Consider the following 23008-nt stretch of genomic DNA (forward strand, 5'->3'; position numbering starts at 1 on the left):
CTCAGCAACCATTCCCTGCAGAGAGGGGGTGCGGTAGGACCTGGTGGGCACAGTTGCTGGGCCTCCAGACCTAGGCCTGGGAGCCACCAAGAGGGGTCACTCCCCGAGCCAAGGAGCAGCTTTCTGGAAGGTTCTCAAACAATAGCTTGCCAGTTAGCTCTGCTGGGATCTTCCAACAGATAGGATTATTGTGAGTTTCACCTGGGAAATCCTGTTGGCCCCAGGAGCAGGGGCCAATGGGGGTTTTCTGGCTGGGAGCAGGGATTTTGCCTCCGGGCTCTGGGAGGAGGAGGAAGAGGGGTGGGGCAGCGGTGGGAGACAAGGCTTTCCCAAGTACAGGAAGGGCATCCAGTTCAGTTCTGGGGGAGCCGAGCCGAGGCTGGGCATCCCTCCCGACCCCTGTGGGAGCACAGAAAATACAGTCAGCTTGGATCCCAGTCCTGCCCTCCATGAATTGTGTGGCCTGGGGCAAGCGCCCAAGGCTCAGTGCTGTCATCTGTGAAATGGGGTTACCACCAGGCAGCTCCACTGCCAGCCCCATCCTGGCTCCATTAGATGACTCAGCTTATGAAAACCAGGCAGTAAGGTCCACCTGTTGGGCAAACCTGTTGGGCAGGACCGGCCCTTCTTGGCTGTCTGAGCCCCTCCTCCCCTCCCCCGCTAGGCTGGGTGCTCCAGACATGTCCCTGTCCCTCCAGGCCTCCTGCATGGAAGAAGCGGAACTGCCACAGACAGGCCCTCCCATTCCCAGCGTTCTAGGAGGCCTGCCTGGTTCTGTTCTGGGGGCAGGTGCCCTTCTCAGCACTACGGCAAGCCAGAGGGATGGAAGAGCCTTCCAGACAGCTGCAGATCAGCAGGACCCTGGGTGGGGGCTGGCGGTGCAGCTCCTAAACTGAGCGTGGAGCAGCTGCCGGGCAGTGGGCAGTGGCTGGGGTAGCGGCCCTGGGGTGCAGACTGCAGTGCTGCTCAGGGGGTGGAGCCACTGCAGCTACACTTGGTGGACGCTTAGGAGGCCTCGCGGAGAGGCAGAGGTCTGGGTGACTGAGAGGTCGGTGAGAGGTGAGATCACGAACCGAGACTGAGAGCCGGGAAGCGCAGGAGTGGGCCGCAGTTTCTCCATGTGCAGAGTGGGCTGACCGGATCCCTGGATGACCGAGGGGGCGTCCGCCGGGCTGCCTGATGCCTGAGGCCCTACTGTGCGCCAGGCTGGGGCATCCCTGGAGCTCCGAACTGTGGGTGGGGAGGACAGCCCCTCACTGCACGGACTGAGCAGCGAGGCTCAGGGCCTTTGCAGGACGTTCCGGGAGTCAGTCCACAGCCGATCAGGAGCCCCGGATGCAGGCCGTCACAGCCCAGGGTCACCCGGGGTGAGTGCTGCGTGCTGTTCGGGCACCGAGCCAGCCTTCCCCAGCTGACAGGGGCCCTCTGCGTCTCACGGGGCCTAGGCTCCCCTCCTGCACCCAGCACCCCGGGGATGGACGCGCAGGCTGGCGGGAGGGCGGCCCCCGTCGCCGCGAGCGTTCTGGGGAAGCCCTCGCTGCTCGCACCCGGCCCCCCCACCGCCGCCGGGTGCCTTGCCCGGTCTCCTGTGCTGCGCCAGCCCGCATGCGCACCGCCCGGCCCGTCCGCTCCACCGAGGCCACGCCCCTGGCCCCAAAGGGGCGGAGGCCGCGGGAGGGGGCGGGGTCCAGGCGGCGGAACCCCGGGAGTCTGAGCTCGAGCCGCCGCCCCAGGCCGGCCCCGGCTACATCTCGGGCCGGTGCAGCCTCCGCGCCAGCGCGCGCCTTGCACGGCACCCCGGGTCCAGCTCGCCCGCCGCGGCGCGGCAGGTAGGAGGCGCGGCGCGGAGGAAGGCGTGTGCGGGCGCGCGTGCTGTGCGCGTTTCAGGGGTGTGTGCCGGACGCGCGGCCACGCGGAGCGCGGAGCCGGGAGGGGGCTGCACGCCCCGCGGGTCCGGGGCCGGGGAGGTGAGCGCCGGCCTGGGGCCCGGGGGTGAGGTGGGGGCGGGGTCCTCTAGTCCTCACCCCGCCCCAGAGGCGAGGGTCCTTTCCCTAAGTCCTTCTGGGGGTTCCGGAGTCGTTTTCCGAGTGTAGACGCCTGGGCGTGCTGGACACCTGGGGCTCGCCTGCTTCTCCCCTCCTCCCTGCAAGTCCCCCTTCCCGTTTCCCCCTCTGACTCCCAGCACCCGTTCAATTCCCCAGTCTCGTCTGGTGGTCCACCGGGCGCCCCGGGCTTGGGGAGGGGGCGGCCGAGGCCCTTGCTGTCCGAGCGGCTTTCCCTGGCTGCCATTCTCCACGGGTTGCCTGGGGGCCTTTCCTCCTGCCTGCCGGGTGCGCGCCCGGGTGTGTGGCCGCGAGGGGGAGAGGATGGATCCCCGCTGTTCCCATCCTTGGTCCTTCTCCACGCCCCAGGGTCGGGGGAGGGGGTGCTGAGGGCACCCGTCTAGGGGCAACGATCATTAACAGGTGCCAGATTCTCTCTTGGCTTCGCCCCTTGCGGTGGGATTCCGGGGCAGAGCCCTGGCAGCCAGGGGAGGGGCTCAGAGGAGTGGAGCGGCTGTCCTCTCTGGACTAGGGAGGTAGAATTTGCATTCATGTCCACCTGGCTCAAGCCAGAATGTCCTTTGTGCACAGACTGCTGGAGGAGCCCTGCCCGGGGCCACTCGGTGCTCAGAGAGGTGTGGGGCCTGGGATGGGGCGGGGGCCCCCTGTGCTCTGCAAGGGCTGATATGCCCGGGTGAGTCCTGGGGTGCAGTTTGAGTGCCTGGCTACTCAGTGCTGGGTGGAGCGGGGTGGGCTCAACTGCGTGCCAGGCGAGGACTGAGTGCCCCGCACCAAGGGCCACTCAGGCAGGGTCTGTTGCCTGAGGAGTGAGCGCCACTTCTCACCACTTAGGCAGGTGTATGAACAGATAAGCCCCTGGGGGCTGGGGGCACTGGGTCACTCGCCGCCTCATCAGAGCAGGATCTGGGAGAAGTTCACCAAGCAGAAGAGCAAGGGCTGGCCACTGGAAGCCAGGAAACAGCTGGGGCGGAGGCTTGGAGCTGTGAACTTGAATGCTGGTCCAGTGCCTGGGGGTTGCATAGACCAGCTGCGGCTCCGAGGAGGAGCGCGTTGGCTGCTGTAAATGGGGAGTTGCCGTCCAGGCCATTGAGGAGAAGGTTCTGCTAGGGAGAGGCGCCCCTTGGCCTCTCCTCCCCTCCCCAGAACCCTGGCCAAGGCTAGGGCTTAGCAGGGGAGGTGGGGACTGATGGGAGTGCTCGCAGCAAGGGTGGGATGGGTGGCAGGTGCCGGGGACTGTGCAGAGCCCCAGTGCTGGGGAGGGTAGATGGGGGTGCAGCTGGGGATGGAGCAGGTCTTGGGGAAGCTGGAAGGTGAGGATGGGCACCGTTGTGAGAGGCCTGCGGGCTTTGGGTGGAGGGCATCTGGAACCCTGCTCTGAACGGGGCTGTCTCTGACTTCCTCTGCCCCTACTTGCCCTGTAGGCTGTCAAGACAGCCCTGAGGCTTCCAGGAACCCTGGGACTCAGAGCGACCTCTCTCCAGCACCCCTCCTATCTGTGGGATCTCTTTTTCCTTAAGACTGGCTCAATCCCTCCCCATATGCCTGTGACCCTGAGGCAGTGAACTTCTGTGTTGTCTGTTTCCTGCTGTGTGGGATGGGGCTGAATCTCTGGGATTTGGGGGCTAGTGTGATTAGGTTAGGTCTGATGACCGAGTTTAGGTCTTGTCAGTAGAAGTGTTCCTGCAAGTACACGGTGCTTGGTGGCCGCCGTCATTAGCAGTAATTATTATTAGCAGTAGTGATGAGCCTTGGGCATCACTCGCCAAGGCAGGAGGGGCTCACTTAGGGGAAAGGGCGAATGGAAGGGGGGCTCTCTCCTGTTGACACGGAAGCCCCTGTTGGCTTTGGTGAGCAAGGGAACCGCTGACCCCTGCAGTACCCTGGCACAGGGGTCCTCCAGTCTGCCTGGCTTCCCCAAGGGCTCCTGTCCCTCGGGCAGAGGCAGGGCCTAGGCGGCCCGGAGCACCTCAGCGCAGGTCTTTCTGAGGCTCAGCAGCAGGCCCTGTGCTCCCACAGCCGCCGAGGGCAAGGTCTGTACCCTGTCCTCGTGCTGAACCCACCCCGCGCCCTGGCATTTCCCTCGCCCCTGTGCTGTCTCCTTCCCCAGCTGCCCAAGTGTGTGAGCCCCTCTGCAGCCTCTCCTAGCTGTCCCTGACTTCCCAGAGGCCTCTTCGGCCTCCTCGCTCAGAACGCTGCTTGGCCCGTGGGGCCTCTGAGCTTGGCCTTCGAGGCTCCCAGCACCACAGCCTCTTCTCTGGGCCGCTGGTGCCGCCCAGGGGTTGCCTCCCTGCCGCGCAGGCTGGGCGGCTGACTTCCCTTTGGCCTTAGGCCTTGCCTTTCGCCGCTTACTAAAAGCAAAGTGGGCCAGGTCCCTTTGGGCTTCTGCTCCTGGCTGTCTTACGGGGCAGCCCTCGGGCTCAGACGCGGAAGCCACCTCTGCTCGCCTGTAATGGCCGGCGCGGCTCCGTGCCCAGCCAGCACTCCCCGGGCTGCGGCTCAGCGGGCCTGTGTGGCTTGGGTTTGCTGCCACCCTGGGGCCTGTGGTCAGGGCAGCCCCTGCTGCCCAGCCAGGGATGGTGGACAGAAGGCCGGAAGCCCACTGGCCGGATCTGCGTGCTCTGCACCCGGCCGCCGTTCCTAATGACAGCGACTGCAACGCTGAGGTGTGGGGTGACTGTCGCACAGCGGAGCAGTTCATGGCTTCCCTGAGCACGAGAGGGGTGGGCCTCGTCACCCACCTTCCGCCGTCCACTCGGCTTCAAGGGCAGTAGTCGCTTCCTGTCGCCTCGGAAGCGAATCGCCACACACTGAGCGGTCTGGCTCCTCCCCTCGCGCTGCTGGAGGTCGGGGGCGGGGGGCAGCGTGAGTCTGGGGGGCTGCACCCTTCCACAGGCTGCCAGGCACAATCAGAGCCTTGTCTCCTCCAGCTCCTGTGGCTGCGTCACCCCTTCCCTCCTCTGAAGCCCCCACCCCCGCCTCCCTTTTACAAGGACTCCTGCTATTGCCTTGAGGGCCCGTCAGACAACTGGGGCTCCTCGCCAGCCTCCAGGCTGTCGTGTAGGGTGACATTGGCAGCTTGTGGGGTCTTGAATGCGGACGTCTGTGGGGGCCGTTGTTCAGCGTGCCACAGGAGCCCATTGTAGGGCAGTGCAGGCACCAGGCCCGGCCCTGGCCCCTCCCTGGGGTGCCCGCAGCTGCTGGCTTCCCTGTGAGGTCCCTCTCAGTGTCTGTCGCCCCCAGCCTGTGCCCCTGGTAGCTGGAGCTTGGAAGGTTTGAAAGGGGGGAGCGTGCTGGCCGGTCCCCTGGGCGCCCAGTGACTGGGCCCACCCTGCGTGTGACAGTGTGCTAGGCCTGCAGAGCAGGCCTGCCCACTGCAGACGTTCACTCTGTAAAGCCGGTGCTGTGTGAGGGGGCGGGGCTGGGGCTGGGGGCCGCTGGGGCAGGGGGTGTGGGGTAAGGCGCAGGTTGGACCAGTGGGAAAGATCTCCATTTTATAGATGCGAAATTGGAGGCACAAACAGGCTAACTGCCTGCCCCTCCCCGGGCCTCGGCCCCCCTGTCTGAGGCTGGGCGGGTGAGTGGGTGCCTCTGGGGCTGCCTGCCATTTGGGGGCTCTGATGGACCCCCTGCTGAGTGCAGGGGGAGGCGCTGGCATTCCACGCTGCTGTGGCAGGGCCAGGGCAGGGTGCAGAGCAGTGCCTGGGGCCTGGGTGCTGCCAGCGGGCCACTCGCCCGGGGAGGAGCCCTGCCATCCCAGGAGGCAGAACCCCGGAAACCCCAGACGCCCTGGCCAGCGTGCTGGGTCTCCGTCCGTCTCTGCGCCGGGGCCTGCTGCTCCCCGGGCTGTTTCTGCGGCCTGGCCTCCCCGCCTGTGTCCCGGGCTCTCTTCCCTGTGACCTCGAGAATCGTCACGTCTCACTGCACCCTGGGTTCTTAGCCGCCACACCTGGCCATGGTGCTATTTCTGAGCCAGCCCCTACTTCCTTCTTCACGTCCCCATGCCCTGACCGCCAGCCTTGCCTGAGTGGCTCACTCTCCCTCAGTGTCTTTTCCACCTCAAACCTTGTACCTCAGTCTTGAAATCTTGGACCACACTTTGAGACCACGCTTCCATGCCACCTCCTCCGTGCAGCCTTCCTTGCTTTGTCTGAATGAATCCCTCACTCTGAGGGCAGATCTCTGCCTAGTGTTTGGTTTCTCTGTATCTCCTCCACCAGGCCGAGCTCTGGGGCAGAGCCCCATCTCACGTGGACAGGCTCGGGCCTCTGTCCAGACCGCGCTTCCTCCTGCCTGAGCCCCTGTCACTGTCTGTGCAGAATGGGTGTGCCTCAGGTTACCCCTCTGGGAGACAGGAACCATCTCACCAGCTTTCAACCCTGAGTCTCGGAAGCAGGCAGGAGGCGCCAGGGGTGCAGACTGGTTCCGGACTGGAGGGGCACGCAGGCGAGAGGGAGCAGGGGCCTGCCGGGGCCACACAGCCCGGTGGCTTTGGTGAGCTGATCGAGTCTCGAGTCTCGGTGTCAGCTTGTCTCCCTATGGGGGAGGGAGCGGCACCTAGGTCCCACCCAGGTTGGAGGGAGAAGGCCCCTCCCTGGGGTGCGCTGCTGTTTGTTGGGGGAGCCCCGAAGTAGGCGACCCGCACTGCCCTGGGTTGTCCAGGACTGAGGCATTTCTTGGGGTGTGTGTCTCATAGTGTCAAAATCAGGGTGCGTGTCACCTGAGGCCAAGCCCAGGCACGGAAGCCACCTGCCTCCAGGAGTGTGGCCAGGTTCTCGGCGTCCTCCTGTCCCTGCCCAAGGCCCTCAGCACCCCCCGGCCAGATCGCACGGTGGAGCCCCCTCTTCTGCGGACTCCTGGGCCCGACCCAACTCTCAAATGAGGAACAGCTGTGGGTCAGGCCGCATGACTCACTCGGGTCCCCCAGAGCCAAGCCTGAGGCTGCCTCTTTCTGCTCACTTTGGGGGACCCCAGAGCTCCCCGACCACCATCCCTGCAGACTGGCAGGAGCCCCTGTGCCCATGCCATGCCCCCCACCCCTGCGCGAGCGCACACAGGGCAGTCACCCGGTTGGATTTACATGTTAGAGAGATGTCTCTCTCTGGCTGGGTGGAGAGCGGACTGGACACAGAAATGATAAGGGAGGGAGTGGGGAGGAAAGACAGGATTTCCCGGCCCCAGTGCCGGCCTGCCTGGCGTGGGCTAGAGTGACTCACCGGGCTTGGCCGCCTCTGCTCTGGAGTCGGAGCCCAGGAGTCCCGGCGGCCTGGAGCCCAGCTCTCTCTGCACACACATCGTCTCCTTCCCCTCCTGCCGCCGGAGGTCAGAGTTCACCCACAGTGGCACCAGGAGCCGCATATAAGAATGTGAAAGTGATGGGTCCTGGAGCAGGTGCAGGTGGCTGTGGAGTACAGGATGAGGAAGATTAAAACGCAAACAAGACAACACCCCCGAAACAACCCAACCCGGTGGCTCAGAGGCTCCCCTCCCCCATTGGTCTGGCTCCCCCTGGGCTGGCTCCTGCTCAGCGTCTGACCCCTGTGCTCCCGAGGGAGCTGACAGCTGGCAGCCGCACCCCTGAGAGCTGTCCTTTGAGCTGCCAGGGCCCTGCCCCTGCTCCAGCTCCTCCTGGGGGAACCTCCCCCCCCCCGCCATGGCCTCCTTTTCTTTCCCTCCCTCACTGATTCCCGATCCTGAAGAGCCACGCCATTCTCCCTGTGCCCGTCCCCCGTGCCCCTCTTCACAGGGACCGCCTGGAGGGTCTGGCGCCCGCCTTGTCAGCTGGCTCAGGGCCAGCCCATCGTGGCTTCAGTGTGGACCTGCAGGTTGGGGGCGGGGCCCTGGATGAGGAAGACACAGCTGTTCAGCCCCTCCCCTCCCTATGGCAAAGGGCTACATGGCGGTGGGGGTCGGGGGTGGGGAGCGAGGGAGCTTTGATCGCTGGGGTGTGAGTGTGGGCATCATGGGTCCCTGGGCTGGCGCTGGGTGATGCCCACTCTGCCAGCCCGGGCTGTGCTGGACCCTGCAGTGAGGGGTGGGGAAATGCGTTTTCCCTTCTGCCTCCCCCCAGTGCGGCGCTGAGCCTCTCTCCCATGCCGCAGCAGAGCCCACCTGTCTCCTGCCCGGCGCGGAGCTCAACTTCAAGTTCTGTGGCCTTCCTTCCACTGCCTTGCCCCAGCCTTGCCCTCTTCTAGTCCCTTCTCCCTGGTGCGGCAGCTGGAGGGGTCTTCCTGAGACAGCCACAATGCAGCTCCCTCGCCCACCCTGTTTAGTGCCTTCCTCAGCTCTTGCAGCCCGCGCCGTGTGTCCCAGGGTCTCTGCATCCTGGGCAGATGCCCCCGTGGTCTCTCCCCCTAACCCTGCTCTGCTCTGGGTCAGCTGCGTGCCCCTCCCCGAGTGTGGCTCCTGGGGAGGGTCCCTCGTGCTTGGCAGCCCCTTCCCAGGTGCAGAGAAACCTCGAGGGGATGCTTGGTTGGAGCACGGGGCGCCCCATGTGGGACGTCTCTGGACTTAAGTGCTTAGGGTGTCCTGAGAGGTGGGGAGCTGAGGGCCTGGAGCCCTTTCCCGCCCCACACCCCACCATCCCAACAGGGCTGGGGCTGGGTCCTGAGCCTCAGGAGCCCCCTACCTAGGGCTCTGTGCTGGCTTTTGGTGGTGAAGTTCTTACTGAGACAAAGCTGGTCCTCAGAAAAGAACGTCAGACCTAAGTGTGCGGTTCAGGGGATTTCCAGGGTGGCCACGCCCGGATCAAGAAACACTTTCCAGGGCGGCCAGGCCTCTGCCTGCAACACCGCACTCCATATCTGGGCACTGGGTTGAGTCCCGGCTGCTCTGCTTCCTAGCCAGCTTCCCACTGACGCGTCTGGGAAAGCAGCAGAAGGTGGCTCAAGTGCTTTGGTCCCTGCCACCCACAAGGGAGACCCAGATGAAGCTCCAGGCTCCTGGCCGTTGCAGACATTTGGGGAGTGAACCAGCCCCCTCGTGCCCCCTCCCCAAAGTAGCTCCCACCATGCCCTCTGTTCACCATGGATGACTTATCCCTTCTTCTCTTTGAAAACTATTTTTAATTGACAAATAGAGATGGTATGTGTTTGTCTAGCAGGGTGTTTTGAAATGTGTGCACATCGTGGAACGGCTACGTGGAGCTAATTCCCGTGCGTTCCCTCGCATGCTCACCACTTCCTGTGGCGAGAACACACAGTCAGCATGTGCGGTCCTCGAGAGCACGCTCCGTCGTTCTGCACCGCAGTCACCACGTACAGCAGGCCCCTGTCCGGGCCAGCGTCTCCCCAGCGGCCCCCTTCTGCTCCTCGAGTTGGGCCCTCTTGGGTGCCACCTGTGTAATCACGCGGCGTTTGTCTTTCTGTGCCTGGCTTATCGCACTTAGCATAGTGTCGCGTGGGCTCGCCCGTGTCGTCCCAGGGGACAGGAGTTCGTTTCTCGGAGGCTGGGTGGTGCTCTGTGATGTGTGCACCACGCCCCCTTGATCCGTGCACCTGTGGGCTCTTGGGGTGACTGTGCATCTTGGCTGTTGGGACCCATGCTGCAGCGAACACCGTGTTTCTTCAACATGCTGAGTGCGTCTCTTTGACGTCTCCCCAGCAGTGGGACTGCGGCTCTGTTCGTCCTTTTCTTATGCATCCTCCATGCTGTTTCCCGCAAGGGCTGCACTAATTTACATTCCCACCAGTGGTGAGCACCGGTTCCCGTCTCTCCACATGCCTGCCAACACTTAGCCTTTGTCTTTTCAATAACAGCCTTTCTAATGGGTGCAAGGTCATGTGTCGCTGTGGTTTTCTTTAGTGTTCCCTGGTGGTTACTGGTGCCAAGTGTTTTTCATGTCCCTCTTGGCCATTTGCATGTCTTTTGAGAAATGTCTCTCAGTCTCTCTCCCCCCCACCTTTTTTAAAAGAAAGATTTATTTATCTTATTTGAAAGGTAGAGTTACAGAGAGAGAGAGAGAAATAGAAAGCGAAAGATCTTCCATCTGCTGGTTCACTCCCCAGATGGCCACAATGGCTGGGGCTGTGCCAGGCCGAGGGCAGGAGCCAGGAGCTTCTTCCGGGTCTCCCACATGGGTGCAGGGCCCAAGCACTTGGGCCATCTTCCACTGCTTTCCCAGGCCACAGCAGAGAGCTGGATTGGAAGTGGAGCAGCTGGGACTTGAACTGGTATCCACATGGGATGCTGGTGTTACAGGCATTGACTTAACCCGCCATGCCACAAAGCCAGCCCCCCTTTGCCCATTTTTTATTTGGGCTGTTTTGTTGCTGTGAGTTGTTGGAGTTGCTTGTATATTTTGAACATTGACCCTTATCAGATGTTTGGTTTGCAGATATTTTCTTCTAGTCTGTGGTTTGTCTCTTCATTCCATTAGTTGTTGCTTTGGCTGTGCAGAAGCTTCTTAGCTTGACGTAATCTTGTTTGTCTGTTTTTGCCTCTGTTGGGCTTAGCATGAACAGTCCTTGCCCGGAGCAACGTCATGGAGCTTCCTCCCATGTCTCCTTCTGATAGTTTCATAGATTTGGGTCTCTCTCTTTTGTTTTTTTGACTCTGACTTTTTTTAAACCATTATTTGAAGGATGGAGTCACACACACACACACACACACACACACATACACTGCAATAGACAGGGCTGGGCCAGGCCAAAGCCGGGAGCCAGTGACTCCACCCTGTTTTCCCATGTGGGTAGCAGGGGCCCAAGTACTTGGACTATCACCTTTGCCTCCCAGGTATGGTAGCAGGAAGCTGGATTGGAAGCCGAGACAGGACTCAATGCCAGGCGCTGCAAATGGGATGCAGGCATCTCGAGTGGCCGCTTAACCTGCTGCCCCCAGCACCCACCCCCAAATTTTGGGTCTTACCTTTTTGTTTTCTGTCCATTTTTGTATATCATCTGTGATAAGGGCCTGAGTTCACTCTTCTGCCTGTGGGTATCGAGTTTTCCCAACACTACTGATGAGACTGTCCTTTCCCCATGGGTGCCTGTGGTTTTCTTGTCGATGTCTTTAGCTTTGGTATCAGGATGATGCTGGCTATGCTTTTCAGTTTTAGATAAATGGGACCGTATTGTTGCTTCTTGCTTGTGATTCTCATGAGCTTCATCCATAGGGTCACATGAAGCAGTGATGGTCACATGAAGCAGTGATGGGTTCATTTTCATTATTGTTTGGCATCCCCTCATATGCACACACAGCAACACATCTGTGCTTTCTTACGTTGATGGACGTTGGGGTTGCATGCAGTTTTCGCCTGTAACAAATACTCCTGCAGTACACATTCTTGTCCATGATTTTGGTGAATATGTGCATCCATTTCTGTTAAACACAGCCTGAGGAGAGAACTCACTGGACAGAGAGTATACATGTGCTCACCTTTCATAGTTATTTATAGTCAAAGAATTTTGTGAAGTGGTTGTACCAGTTTATGTTCTCACCACCCATGTCGAGGAGCCCTCCTCGGGATTGTTTGGGGTGCCTTTGTGGTGTTTTTTTGCCTTAGCCATTCTGGTGGGGAACAGTGGCATCTAGCTATGGTTTGAATTTGCATTTCCTGATGGCTAGTGAAGTCGAGCGCTCCGTCTTCCATTTGTTGGCCATTTGGAGGTGCTCTGTTCCTTGTTTTCTTATAAAAGCATTCCTGTTTTCCCTCTCGGTTGGATTTGCGCGATCTGGACTCGGTCTTTGTGTGCAGTGTGAGGTAGGGATCAAGACGAGCGCGTCCCAGGGCAGAGCCCGAGAGCCCAGCACTGTTGCTCGGTCCCCTCCTCAGTGCTTGCTCATGACTTCAGTATTATTTCTGGACTTTCTGCTTTTGATTTTCAAAATGTATTTTCATTTTTTATTTGGAGATGGAACAACAGGGGGACCAACAGAGACCTCCTGTCTGCTGATTCATTCCCCAGATGCCCACAGCAGCCAGAGCTGTTGACACCAGGAGCCTGGAACTCAATTTAGGCCCAAGTACTTGAGCCATTCCCTCAATTCCAATGAAACACCACCCCGCAGGAGGCACGGTGGCTGCTGGAGGCGCTGGGCCCCAGGACTGTGCCCCCAGGCCGGCAGCGTCTGGGGCTCTCCGCGACACTTCCAGAGTCCGCCAGGCACAGAGGTTCCCGCAGCCAGGGTTCCCGGCCCCAGGACCACCGTGGCCTCGTGTGGCCAACACCCACGGGGCAGAGCAGGCAGTGCTCACTGCGGAGGTTCCACCAGGAGGGGCCTGGCGACAGAAAGCCGCCGCCTGCTCTGTAGATGAGAAAACCTTTCCACACAAGGGGACAGCTCGAGCAAAGGCCCACAGGCACCGACGGGCACGGCTGGGGCACGTGGTCTGACAGCGGAGGCCCTGCAGTCTGAGAGTGGAGGCAGAGTAGGGTCAGAGTGAAGGGGCTGGGAAAGCGCCCCCAGGGGCTTCTTGGAGATGAGTCAGGCCGGCCTGAGTCTGAGTCCCAGCTGTGCCACTTAGCCGCTGTGCATCCTTGGGCAACTCAGGAACCCCTCTGAGCTGCTGTTCATCAGCAAGGCTCCTCTGAGACGGAAAGAAAGCGACCTCTGCCCCTGGGCCTGCCCTAAGGGAGCGCAGTCCATGCCAGCCTTAGAGGGGAGGCTGGGGCCGAGGCTGCTGCAGGGGGCGGGCCAGCCTGGCCAAGCACGGGGCGGAGTAAGCACTCCTGTTCTGGCAGGCCACACTGCGCACTGTGTAGGCTACAGAGGAAGCAGCTGACCCCTGTGACCTTCCCTGGGGGTTACAGCCACAAAAGCCAGGAAAGAAACAGGAGGGAGAATTTCAAGGCATTGGTCCAGTCCCACTTTACAGATGGGAACATCAAGGCACTGATCCAAAGTCCATGGCCCGGTAGCTCCTCCTTCCAGCCAAGGACAGAGTGGGCAAGAGAAGTGAGGGGGCCGTCCAGGCTCTCACTGCTTGGGTGAGCCCTGGGGAGCCAAAGCCAAGGTCCTGTTGCGGGCTGAGCAGGGCTGCAGCTGCCCCTCAGCCTGCCCGGTGGGGTGTGGGCACGGGCTGGCACTCAGGAATCAGGAAGAGGGAGGGAGCGCGAGGCCTGCTGGGAAGGGCCGGCCCTGCCTGCCGCAGTCTGGGTGCTGTGATCTGGAAAGCTGATCCCGCCTGGGAGGCCCTGCCATTCTTGGGGCTTGTTTGGCCATCTGTGAAGGACTTCCTCCTGCACGCATCCTTGTTGGTTCACTCAGCTCGGTCGCTGGGTCCCCTGCCTCCAGCACGGAGCCCGGGGTGCAGGGAGGAGGTGCACACAGAAGCTGCCCTGGAGGGCGCGCAGTGGGCCGGGGAGGTGGACAGGAGAGTGTGGATGGGGCACCGTGTACCCGTGTCCTGGAGTTCCTGGGACAGCCGAGGCAGAAGGTGCTTTGTAGGAGGAAGAGCATGTGCAGAGGCCCTGGGTAGAGAGTTTTAGTGACACCACGAGGAGCTCATAGCCGCTGGGCTGCGGGACACGGGTGGAGGATGCGGGGTGAAGCTAGCTGGGCAGCGGGGGAGCTCAGTGTCGTCAGCCTTGCCTGGCCCAAACACGGGGTGAAAAAGCCAAGAAGACAGAGCGGGCCACACCCAAGGTCAGGCCCGCAGAGGGGAGGCTCGGCAGTGGGCAGCAGGGCTTCCTGCCCCCTGTCCTGTCTGGGAGGGAGCAGAGCTCAGAGACAGGGGTGGGGTCTGTGAGCCCGGGCTCCCCGCCTCGTGGCCCAGTGGGTGCAGTGAGAGGTGATCCTTGGTGTGCAGCAGGGCCATGTGTGCAAGGCTCAGGGACTGCAGGACCTGGTGTCAGAAGTTCAGGGTTGGGCAGGCACTGTGGCATAGTGGGTAAAGCCACTGCAGTGCCAACATCCCATACGGGCACCAGTTCAAGTCCTGGCTGTTCTGCTTCTGATCCAGCTCTCTACTATGGCCTGGGAAAGCAGTGGAAGATGGCCCAAGTCCTTGGCCCCTGCACCCACACAGGAGATCCGGAAGAAACTCCTGGCTCCTGGCTTTGGATTGGCCCAGCTCTGGCTGTTGCAGCCATTTGGGGAGTGATCCAGTGGCCGGAAGACCTCTCTCTGCCTCTGCCTCTCTGTTAACTCTCTGCCTTCCAAATAAATAAAGAAATCTTAAAAAAAAAAAAAAAGAAGAGGAAGAAGTTCAGGGTTGGCTGGCAGCAGGGGTGAGGCTAGAGGGATGGAGGGTGAGGCAGGAGGGCTGGCTGAGTCCTCCCTGGGGTCTGGCATAGCTGAGCTTTCCCTTCTCAGTCCCCACCTCCCTCAGTCCTCCCCCAGATCCAACCCCCCGGGCAGCGTTGACCCAGGCATCGTCTAGGGAGCAGCCAGACCCTCATTTTCCACCTGCCTGGCTGTGTGCCCTCAGCCAGCTCGCTCCCCCTCTCTGGGCCCTCGGGGCTCTGAAATACTGGGAATCGCAAACCCTCATTTCTGGGCTCCTGCTTTCAGCTTCTCTGATCTAATTCTTGCAGCTTAAATTGCTTCCCGAGCTGACCCTGCCAAGACCCGTGCTGCTAATGACTCCTCGGTAACCGGGTGCCAGGAACCGGCTCTCCAGCCTCCCCCCACCTCCACTTCCCTCAGGCCTCTGAGGCTGGGGGCGGGGCGCAGGGCCATGGCCTCCTTGGGCAGAGGGGCAGTCAGAGTGGTTAAGTGGCTGAGGTCACACAGCGTCAGGGCGGCCAGGGAGCAGGCCTTTGAGGATGTGGGGACGGAAATGAAGTGTGCAGCAGGGACCAAGCTGTGTGCCTGCCCCAGCCCTGCCGTCTTTCCAGGGGCAGAGAGGGGGCTCAGGCCGAGTGATCGTTCAGGGTCACCCAGAAGGTGAGCAGAGCGGGGAGTGGCAGGGACCGGGCGTGGATGGGGCGTCGGTTCCCCTGCTTGGCCAGCCATGTGCACATCCACTGGTGCCATGATGTGCCAGGCCCCAGTACTGCTCCTGCTCCACTCCCTCACCAGAGGCCCTCCCTGTCTACGTCACCAGGTTTGTGTGGCTTTGCCTTTGGTCAGTGTGTGAGCACGCGTGGGTCCCCAGGGAGCAAAGGGAGGCCCAGGGGCTGTGAGCCAGCTCCTTTCGGAATCAGAGGCATTGATTGCAGAGGTGCGGCAAGGGAGATGGAGAGGGAGGATGACGGGGCCGTGCCGTGAGCTGTGGCGTGGCCACATGCTGCTCTCTCCCGTGGCTGTGGTGCCAGCCAGGGAACGGCAGGGGCCGGCCCCTTGTCTGATTCAGATGGGGGCCAGCTGGTGGGGTGGGGGTGGGGGTGGGGGAGGATAAACAAGGGAGGGGGGCAGGTGAGGGCCTCAGAAACAAGCAGGCTGCAGAGCCAGGCCAGTGCGTGCCGTCCCCACTCTGCAGCGCACAGCGGTGAGCCTGCGGGCAGCCCGGGCCCCTCTCCCAGCAGCCCTTCCTTGCCTGTGTGATGGCAGGGAGGGAGCACGGGGCCTGACGTCCCTCACCTCGCCTCCTGCAGGTGCTCCCGGCGCCCGGCCCGGGCCAGCGGCCACCATGTTCTCGTGTGTAAAGGCCTACGAGGAGCAGAACTACGCGGCCCTGAAGCGGAGCTGCCTGCGCAGGAAGGTGCTCTTCGAGGACCCCCACTTCCCCGCCACCGACGACTCGCTCTACTATAAGGCCACCCCGGGGCCAGCCGTCAGGTGGAAGCGGCCCAAGGTGAGTGCCAGGGCTGGGGTGCAGGGACACCTGCTGGGCACTGAGCGCCCAGGAAGCAGAGCAGCCGTGGCTGAGCCCCTGGCTGTGGGCTTTGGTTTGCCGGGAGGATCCCCCCGGCCAGCACTACCCAGCCAGGCCCACTTCCTCCCAGGGGAGATGGGGCAGTGACCTCTCTGCCCGCCCCTCTCCCTCCAAGTCACTTGTGGGATCATGATGAGGTGACTTGGGTGTGCCTTTCTTTTTCAGTAAGAAATAGAGTGAAGTTCAAGTGCAAGGGAGTTACTTTCCTGATTATTACTGTGATGATTTGGAAATAGTCATTTGCTGTGTGAAGAGTGTTTATGATGGTGATTAGTCAATAATGTGTGTAATAAAAAATAATGGTGCATCCCCTCGTAAGGCTGTGGTGAGGATTAAAAGGGGGAGCGTGTGGAGGGCTTGGCATGGAGCCGGGCACCCAGTCCAAGGGCCATTAGCGTGCGCGTCGGTGAGGCTGGGGCCCCGAGGCTGGAGTGTGCCAGGCTGAATCGTGTTGCCCTGCAGTGTGATTTTATCCTCTCTCCTCCCCCACTGAGAGGCAGAGAGACAGAGACAGAGGGGTCTTCCTTCTGCTGATTCACCCCACAAATGCCCACAGATGCTGGAGCAGAGCCAGGCCGAAGCCAGGAGCCAAGAGCTTCTTCCAGGTCTCCCACATGGGTGCAGGGGCCCAAGCACTTGGGCCATCTCCTGTTGCTTCCCCAGGCCATTAGTAGGGAACTGGATTGGAAGCAGAGCAGCTGAAACTCGAACTGGCGCCCATATGGGATGCTGGTGGCACAGACGATAGCTTAACTTGTTGTAACACAGCCTGGCACTCAGGAACCCAATCACCATGAGCCGGCACTGCTGCCTCCCAGGGTCTGCAGGAAGCTGGAGCCAGGTGTTGAACCCAGGCTGTCGCATATGGATCAAGGGTGTCTTAACCACGAGGCCAAATCCCCACCCTGATTTTGTCCTCTTGAACCCCAGTTCCTGGGTGTGAGAGTGGGCTGGGGAGGGGCCTGCCACTGGGCCTGTGGGCCCTGCCCAGCCTGGGGGCCTGGCTGGCAGGGAGGCTGCTGCAGGTGGCCTGCTCAACCCCCTCCCCAGGTCCCCAGCGGTGCCTGTCCCAGCTGTCACACAGAAGGGACTCTGCCGCCGAGGCCATGCTGGACCAGGACACCCAGGGCTGAGGGGAGGCTGTGGGTCCCACCACCCGGTCCTCAGGAAGGCGCCCAGTGCATGGCGCCCCCGGGCAGTAGCAGTGCAGTGGGGACACGGGGCACTAGGCCCTTGCTCTAAGAGCAGCGGGAGCCATAGAAGGCCAGGCTCTCAGCCGTGTGTGGCTTGGCTGGGTTCACAGGTCCAAAGCTCCCCCTGGCCAGCAGAGGGGACTCAGGCCGCTGGGGAACCACAGTAAGTAATGGGCGGAGCGTACTGATGGGAAGTCCCTTCCAGCTCGGCCGTCCTTTGGGTTTTCTTGGACGGAGGGGTAGAGAAATGGCCACCTGGGATTGGGGGAGGGGGCCCATGCCTGGGAGCTGCCCCCGGGTGGCCGGCAGAGGTTGGTGAGGACCCTAGCATCCTAGCTCCTGGGCCTGCCCTCCTGCCCCCAGCTCAGGGGCCCCTGTGCCTGTGACCTCAGCCCCTGAGCCGTGCTAGCATCTCTGACCCCAGCACTGCGTCTCGAGCACTCCCGAGAGCCTCCAGGCCTGGCCACACGAGTCCTGCCTCTCTGGCCCCTGCTCCCATGCCTTCCTCTTCCTCCTGTGTGAGGTGGGTGGGGGAGGAGGCTGGCCTCAAAGGGCCTCCGTGAGGCTGTGGGTGCGGTGGGGAGCCGAGAGCGCGGGGAGGAGCTATAGCCACTGGAGCTCTTTGCTGTCCTCGCTCTGACCCCTCGCGGCCCTCTCCTGGCCACCCCTGCCTTCCAGCGGTCTCCTGGACGTTTTAGGTCTTGGTTCGGGAAGGCGGCTGGTGAGGCCCAGCTGTGGCGGATGCCAGGAGGAAATGCAGGCTGGCTGTGTGTCCTGGTGGAGTCGCCTGCCGTCTGAGCCGCTTCCCTTGCGGGTGCGAGAGTCCCACCACACCTGCTCTCTTCTCTGCCTTCCCTGCTGGCCCCTTGGTGGGCAGGGCCACAGCACAGGAGCAGTGCTGCCCTGCCTGGGACGTGGAGGCAGGTGCCAGTGTGCGGGGTGGGTGGCAGTTGAGGGGGCCCAGGATGCCAGTAGGGGACCAGCTTCTGGTGGGGAGCAGTGCGAGGCCAGGTGCGGGCTGGCCCTCGGTGGCCGAGGAGGGGAGAGCAAGTGGAGCAGGGCACGCGTGGTGTGCTCCACGCTGTGGCTGCCGCGCAGCTGAGAACTCAGTGGGCAGTGCTTGCGGGAGCTGGCAGGGCCCTGCCCTGGCGGCGCCCTCTCCTCTCACACTTGGGCGGTGCCAACAGGAAGTCAAGTCTGTCATGGCAAGGGTGGAGCAGGATCACCCGTGAGTGACCATTAACTCCCAGCTGCTTGCCCCTTGGCCAACGAGAGGGGACTTTGGCCAGAGGCAGCTCGGTTTCCCAGGATCCCTGCCTCCGGCACCTGCCTGCGAAGTGCAGGGAACCAGTGAGTCCCCTCCCACCCCTGCCAGCTCCTCTGCTGGTGTGGCCCCTGTGTTCTTGAGGGTCTCTTGGACCAGCCCCCTGCCTTCCTTACTCCCCAAATGGACAGAGGAGCCTGGCTTTTATGTAGTTGTTTATTTTTAAAGATTTATGTATGGAAGCCAGGAGCTCCTTCTGGGTTCCCTGTGTGGGTACAGGGATACAAACACTTGGGCCATCCTCTGCTGCCTTCCCAGGTGTATTAGCAGGGAGCTGGATGGAAAGTGGAGCAGCCAGGACGTGAACCGGTGCCCACGTGGGATGCGGCATCGCAGGCAGAGGCTTTACTCGCTGTGCCGTGCCGGCCCCCGGGAGCCTGGTTTTTAAGCCAGGTGGACTCGGCTCTGGCCTTGGCCCTGCCTTACTGGAGGCCTGACCTTGAAGGAGACCTTGTCCCTGCCTGGGTCTCAGCTTGCTCGTCTGTGTGGGGAGAGTCATCCTTGCCCGTGGCGGTCTCTGGAGGTTGAGACCACTGGAGGTGGCAGTGCGTCTGGCTCGGGGGAGGCAGGTGACAAGCTGTAGTCCCCTCCTGCCCAGTGCCTGTCCTGTCTGGAATGTCCCTTCTCTTTCTGGCCCTGCAGGTACCACTGGGACACCTGCCCAGCCCACGCCCCATTGCCCTGCAGGCCCATTGTTTTGTTGGTCCCAGGATGGCAAACATCTCCCAGCCTCCCTTACAGGCCCAGCAAGGAAGTAAGAGAAGCAAAGGCACAGTCAGGGAGGCCTGGGAGCCCCGGGGCATCCCGAGGGTGTGGACAGGAGCCACCTGCCTCCTCCCTCTGGCCCAGGGGTCACCTGTCATCCTGGGGGGGCCAGGTGTACCCCCATGTCTGGACATGAGCCCAGGGGTCCTTGTGGGAACACTGTTGGGGGTCCTGGGGTAGCATCCGCCCTGGAGCCTCGCAGAGTTCCCCCGAGGCAGCCTGGTGGCCGCCAGCACTGCCCCCCGGGGCTCGAGCTTGCTAAGCCATCTCCTGGCAAAGGCCCTGCTGCTTGCCTGGGTGTTCTATGCTATGAGTCTGGCAGCAGAGGGCGCACCAGCCGTCTGGGTCTCTGTCCCACCCGGGACAGCATGCGGTGGCATCAGGGAGCCCTCTGACAGGTGGCCCAGAAGGGAGGAGAGGGGCCAGTGGGGCTGTGGGGGAGGGCGGCTGCAGGGCGAGCGTGAGACTGCCCCCTGCTTTCCTGTCCCATGCAGAGGTCCCACTGCCTTCTCCAGCCTCAGTTTGCTCAGTTGTCTGATTGCCTCCCTCTGTGTTCTGAGATTCTAGGAGAGTGGTGGTGGTGGGCAGGTGGGGGAAGGTAGATTGTCAGGAGGGAGTGGGGGAGGGCGGATGAGCTCTGCAGGTGCAGTGCAGGTGCTCCCTGCTTGCGCATTCCTGTTTGTGCACCAGGCTGGCACCAAGTTCCCTTTGTGCACAGAAGGAGTGGGTCAGGCTGTGGCCTGCAGTCCGGTGGAGCCGGTCTAACGGGCTGCTGGGAGGCCTGGGCAGAGGACAGGAGGTGACTGCAGGTGCAGAAGGCTGTGCCCTAGAGGTATGCTGACCAGAGCGCTCGCCTCCTAGCCCTTGGTGTGGCTTGGCCCCGGGATCCCAGCGGGCCCTCAACCAGCACAGTCCTGCATGCCAGTTTGTCTTCCGTTCCCCCTGGGGATCCTGCCAAGCCCTGCTTAGCTGGAGGAGGGCGGAGTTGGCCCATGCTGTGCCCTGGAGCCCGCAGGCTGGCAGGGGGTGATGGATGGGGACACAGGTGCCCAGGAGGATCGAGAGAGGTAGCATCTGACTCAGGTGTGGCCTCTGGAGTGCCCATGCCCTCCTTAGCCCCCCAGCCCGCTGGCCTGCTCCGTGCAGCCTCCTGGCCTCCTGCTGTCACCGCTCTGCTCATGTGGGAGGTCAGGATCCGGCCCTGTCTGGTCAGGTGCCCTGGTGTTAGCAGTGAGCTCCTGGGCTTCTCCTGACCCTCCGTCTTGCACAGCCTCCGCTGGGCTGGGGGCAGGTGCAGCGGACAGGCGGAAAAGGAGGAGGGGCGGCAACTTGGTCACCCACCTGGCGGCTCCAGAGTGAGGCTCCTGAGCTTGTACCTCAGTCCACCTCTTCCTGTGTTGCTCTGGACGAGCGCCCTAAGCTCTCTGTGCCTCAGCTTTTACACCTGTGAGCAGAGGATGCTGGTGGTGCCCCCCTCCCCAGCGTGGTTTCGTACAGCCAGGCCCGCCACGGGTGTCCAGTTCTCATGGGCTGTTTCTGTGTTTGTCCCTTGAGAGTTGCCCCACGAGACCTTTGGACGCTGCTGCTGGCTTCCAGTGGATTCTCTGGGTTGGAGCTGGCGAGCCCGGACCCCTGTGCAGCGGGAACCCCAGGCCACGCCTCCTCCTGGGAAACCTGATGTCCCCAGTGCCTACCCTGCCACAGCAAGTCGGGGCGATGGAGCCCACGAGCCCTGACTCCCTGGCTGGTCTCTCTCTCACAGGCTGGAGAAGCACACAGGGCACAGCTGGGGCCACCGAGTCTGCCGCACAGGTGTGCCTGGCTGGGCTGCTCCAGGCAGAGGCTGGAAGAGCTGGGATCCAGCCCCTCTGTGTGTCCACTTCCTTCCCTGGTGACCCCTCCTCTATGGAGTGGGGCAGTTGCGTCTCTGTTCCAGGGCTCTGGCTGAGAGCAGAGGGTGCTTTGAAGACCCCTTTCCCACATCTCGCAGGCCTGGGGACACCGGGCAGGGGTGTCTCTCCCCATGGCATGAGTGCCTGGAGTCCTCTCTGCCACCCCACCCTGCCTGCCTTCCTGGTCTCCCAGGCAGATGCTAAGTCAGGGCTGGGTGTGGCCAGGACTGGGAGATAAGATAAGGAGCCCAGGGAGGCCTGTGGCTTGCTGAGGCTTGGCCTTGGGACAGATGCTGCTGGCGATACCCAGCATGCTCTGGGGAAGCCACCCTGCAGTCCAAGCTGACAGGAGGGGTCAGGAGCCACCCATGTGCTCAGGGGACTTGGGGCCCTTTCTCTGGCCCTGGGCAGAGGAGCCCCAAGCACCTGCCTGAGCACTCGGGGCCCTTTGTCCCATCTCCCCGCTGCATGCTCCGCCTCCCTGACCTGATCTGATCTGTGGAGGTCTCCCGCAGCCCTGCAGGGATAGCTGTCCAGCTCCTTTGCACAGCTGGGGCAACAGAGGCACAGAGAGGTTGAGCCACAGGTCCAGGGTTGCACAGCCAGTAAACGGGGAGCAGGAATTTAAATTCCAGCATCCTGACTCTGCTGCCCTCTGCTGGCTGCCTGCAGTAGTCCGTAAGTCACTCCTGGACTTGAACTAGCCCAGGAGCACCTGCTGAGGTGGAGACAAGCAGAGGCATGTGGTATCCTTCCAGGGCTGCATGGCTAAGCATGTCAGCCTCTCCCCTGTAGGATGGACATATTGCCCACCTCCCATGGCCAAGGCAGCATTGATTGCGGTGCCTGGCACGTGGAAGGTCAGTCTCTGTGATCCCCCAGATGGGAGGGGGGTGGAGGGAAGATGCTGAGGAGAGGTGTGGGCCTCTGGAGCCGAGTGGCCCCTGCAGGCCCAAGCAGAGACCTGCCTGCCCAGGGAGAGGGAGCATCCCACTTGGCAGCAGCCCGCCATGGCCTGCAGCACAGGCAGGGGCTCGGGAGCTCTGGAGGTGGCTCTGGGCCAGGCAAGGGGCCGAGCTGGGCACTTCTGCTGCTCCTGCAGGCATCTGACAGCTGCTCGCCCCGGGCCCAGAGTGGGCCGTAAACGGCCATGGGGATGCCGGGCGAGCTGACCCAGCCCGGGGAGGGCGTAGCGTCCGAGCATCTGAAAGTGTCAACGGTCATCCGGGGTCACAGCCGGGTGCTGGGCACTTTACACACACGGATGCTCAGAAAGCGGAAGGAACATGGCTTTGCGGGGGAGGAGGCCTGGCAGAGGGCTCGCTGGGCCTCATCCCCTGGCCTGGAGCCCGAGCCTGTGTTGGGCTCACTCCAGAGTGCTGCTCCCGGGGACTTGTAAGGAAGTAGCCCCTAACGCATGCCTTCCCCATGCGTACAATGGAATGGCGGCCTGCTCCTTGGGTGGCATGAGGGTCAGAGGAGGCGGGGGGAGGGATTGTATGTGTCCCCCCAGGGTCCCTGCTCTCGGTTCCCCGTCTTCCCCCCTTTCTGTTCATCGCAGATGCTTGCTGCACCCCGCCTGTCTCTCCCTGACCAAGGCCCCAGGGGTTGGCTGGTCGGGAGGACCAGCGAGGGTAGGAGGATGGTGGGGACCCTGGGGCCAGCCTCCTGGTGTCCTGCTGTACTTTCTGGTCACTGCCAGGTCTTCGGCAGAAGAACCTTCTCTGGCCAGGGAAGGACAGTCCAGGCCAGCCCGGGAGAGGCTGGGTTTGGGCAGCAGGAGTCCACATAATGTCCCCAGGTCATGGGGGAGGCGGGTAAGCCCCACACTGACCACAAAGCCTCACAGCCCCCCACCCCACCCCCACAGGACATCTGCGAGGACCCGCGCCTCTTCGTGGATGGCATCAGCTCCCACGACCTGCACCAGGGCCAGGTGGGCAACTGCTGGTTTGTGGCAGCCTGCTCGTCCCTCGCCTCCCGCGAGTCCCTGTGGCAGAAGGTGAGTGCGGGGG

At 62.4% G+C, this 23008-nt stretch overlaps 1 protein-coding gene across 2 annotated transcripts in view; it reads left to right on the forward strand.

The window, feature by feature from the left end:
• The first annotated feature begins 1672 nt into the window (after window positions 1–1672).
• CAPN5 (calpain 5) overlaps window positions 1673–23008 on the forward strand; it is a 47741-nt gene continuing 26405 nt past the window's right edge. Inside the window, exons 1-3 of one of the 2 annotated variants that reach the window (XM_008263663.4) lie at window positions 1673–1829; window positions 15539–15738; window positions 22864–22995. In XM_008263663.4, coding sequence (XP_008261885.1) covers window positions 15574–15738; window positions 22864–22995 — 297 coding nt within the window. In that variant the 5' untranslated portion in view covers window positions 1673–1829; window positions 15539–15573. The other variant, XM_008263675.4, reaches the window with a different exon arrangement.

Source organism: Oryctolagus cuniculus, chromosome 1 (assembly GCF_964237555.1).
Source record: "Oryctolagus cuniculus chromosome 1, mOryCun1.1, whole genome shotgun sequence".
Taxonomy (NCBI): Eukaryota; Metazoa; Chordata; class Mammalia; order Lagomorpha; family Leporidae; genus Oryctolagus; species Oryctolagus cuniculus.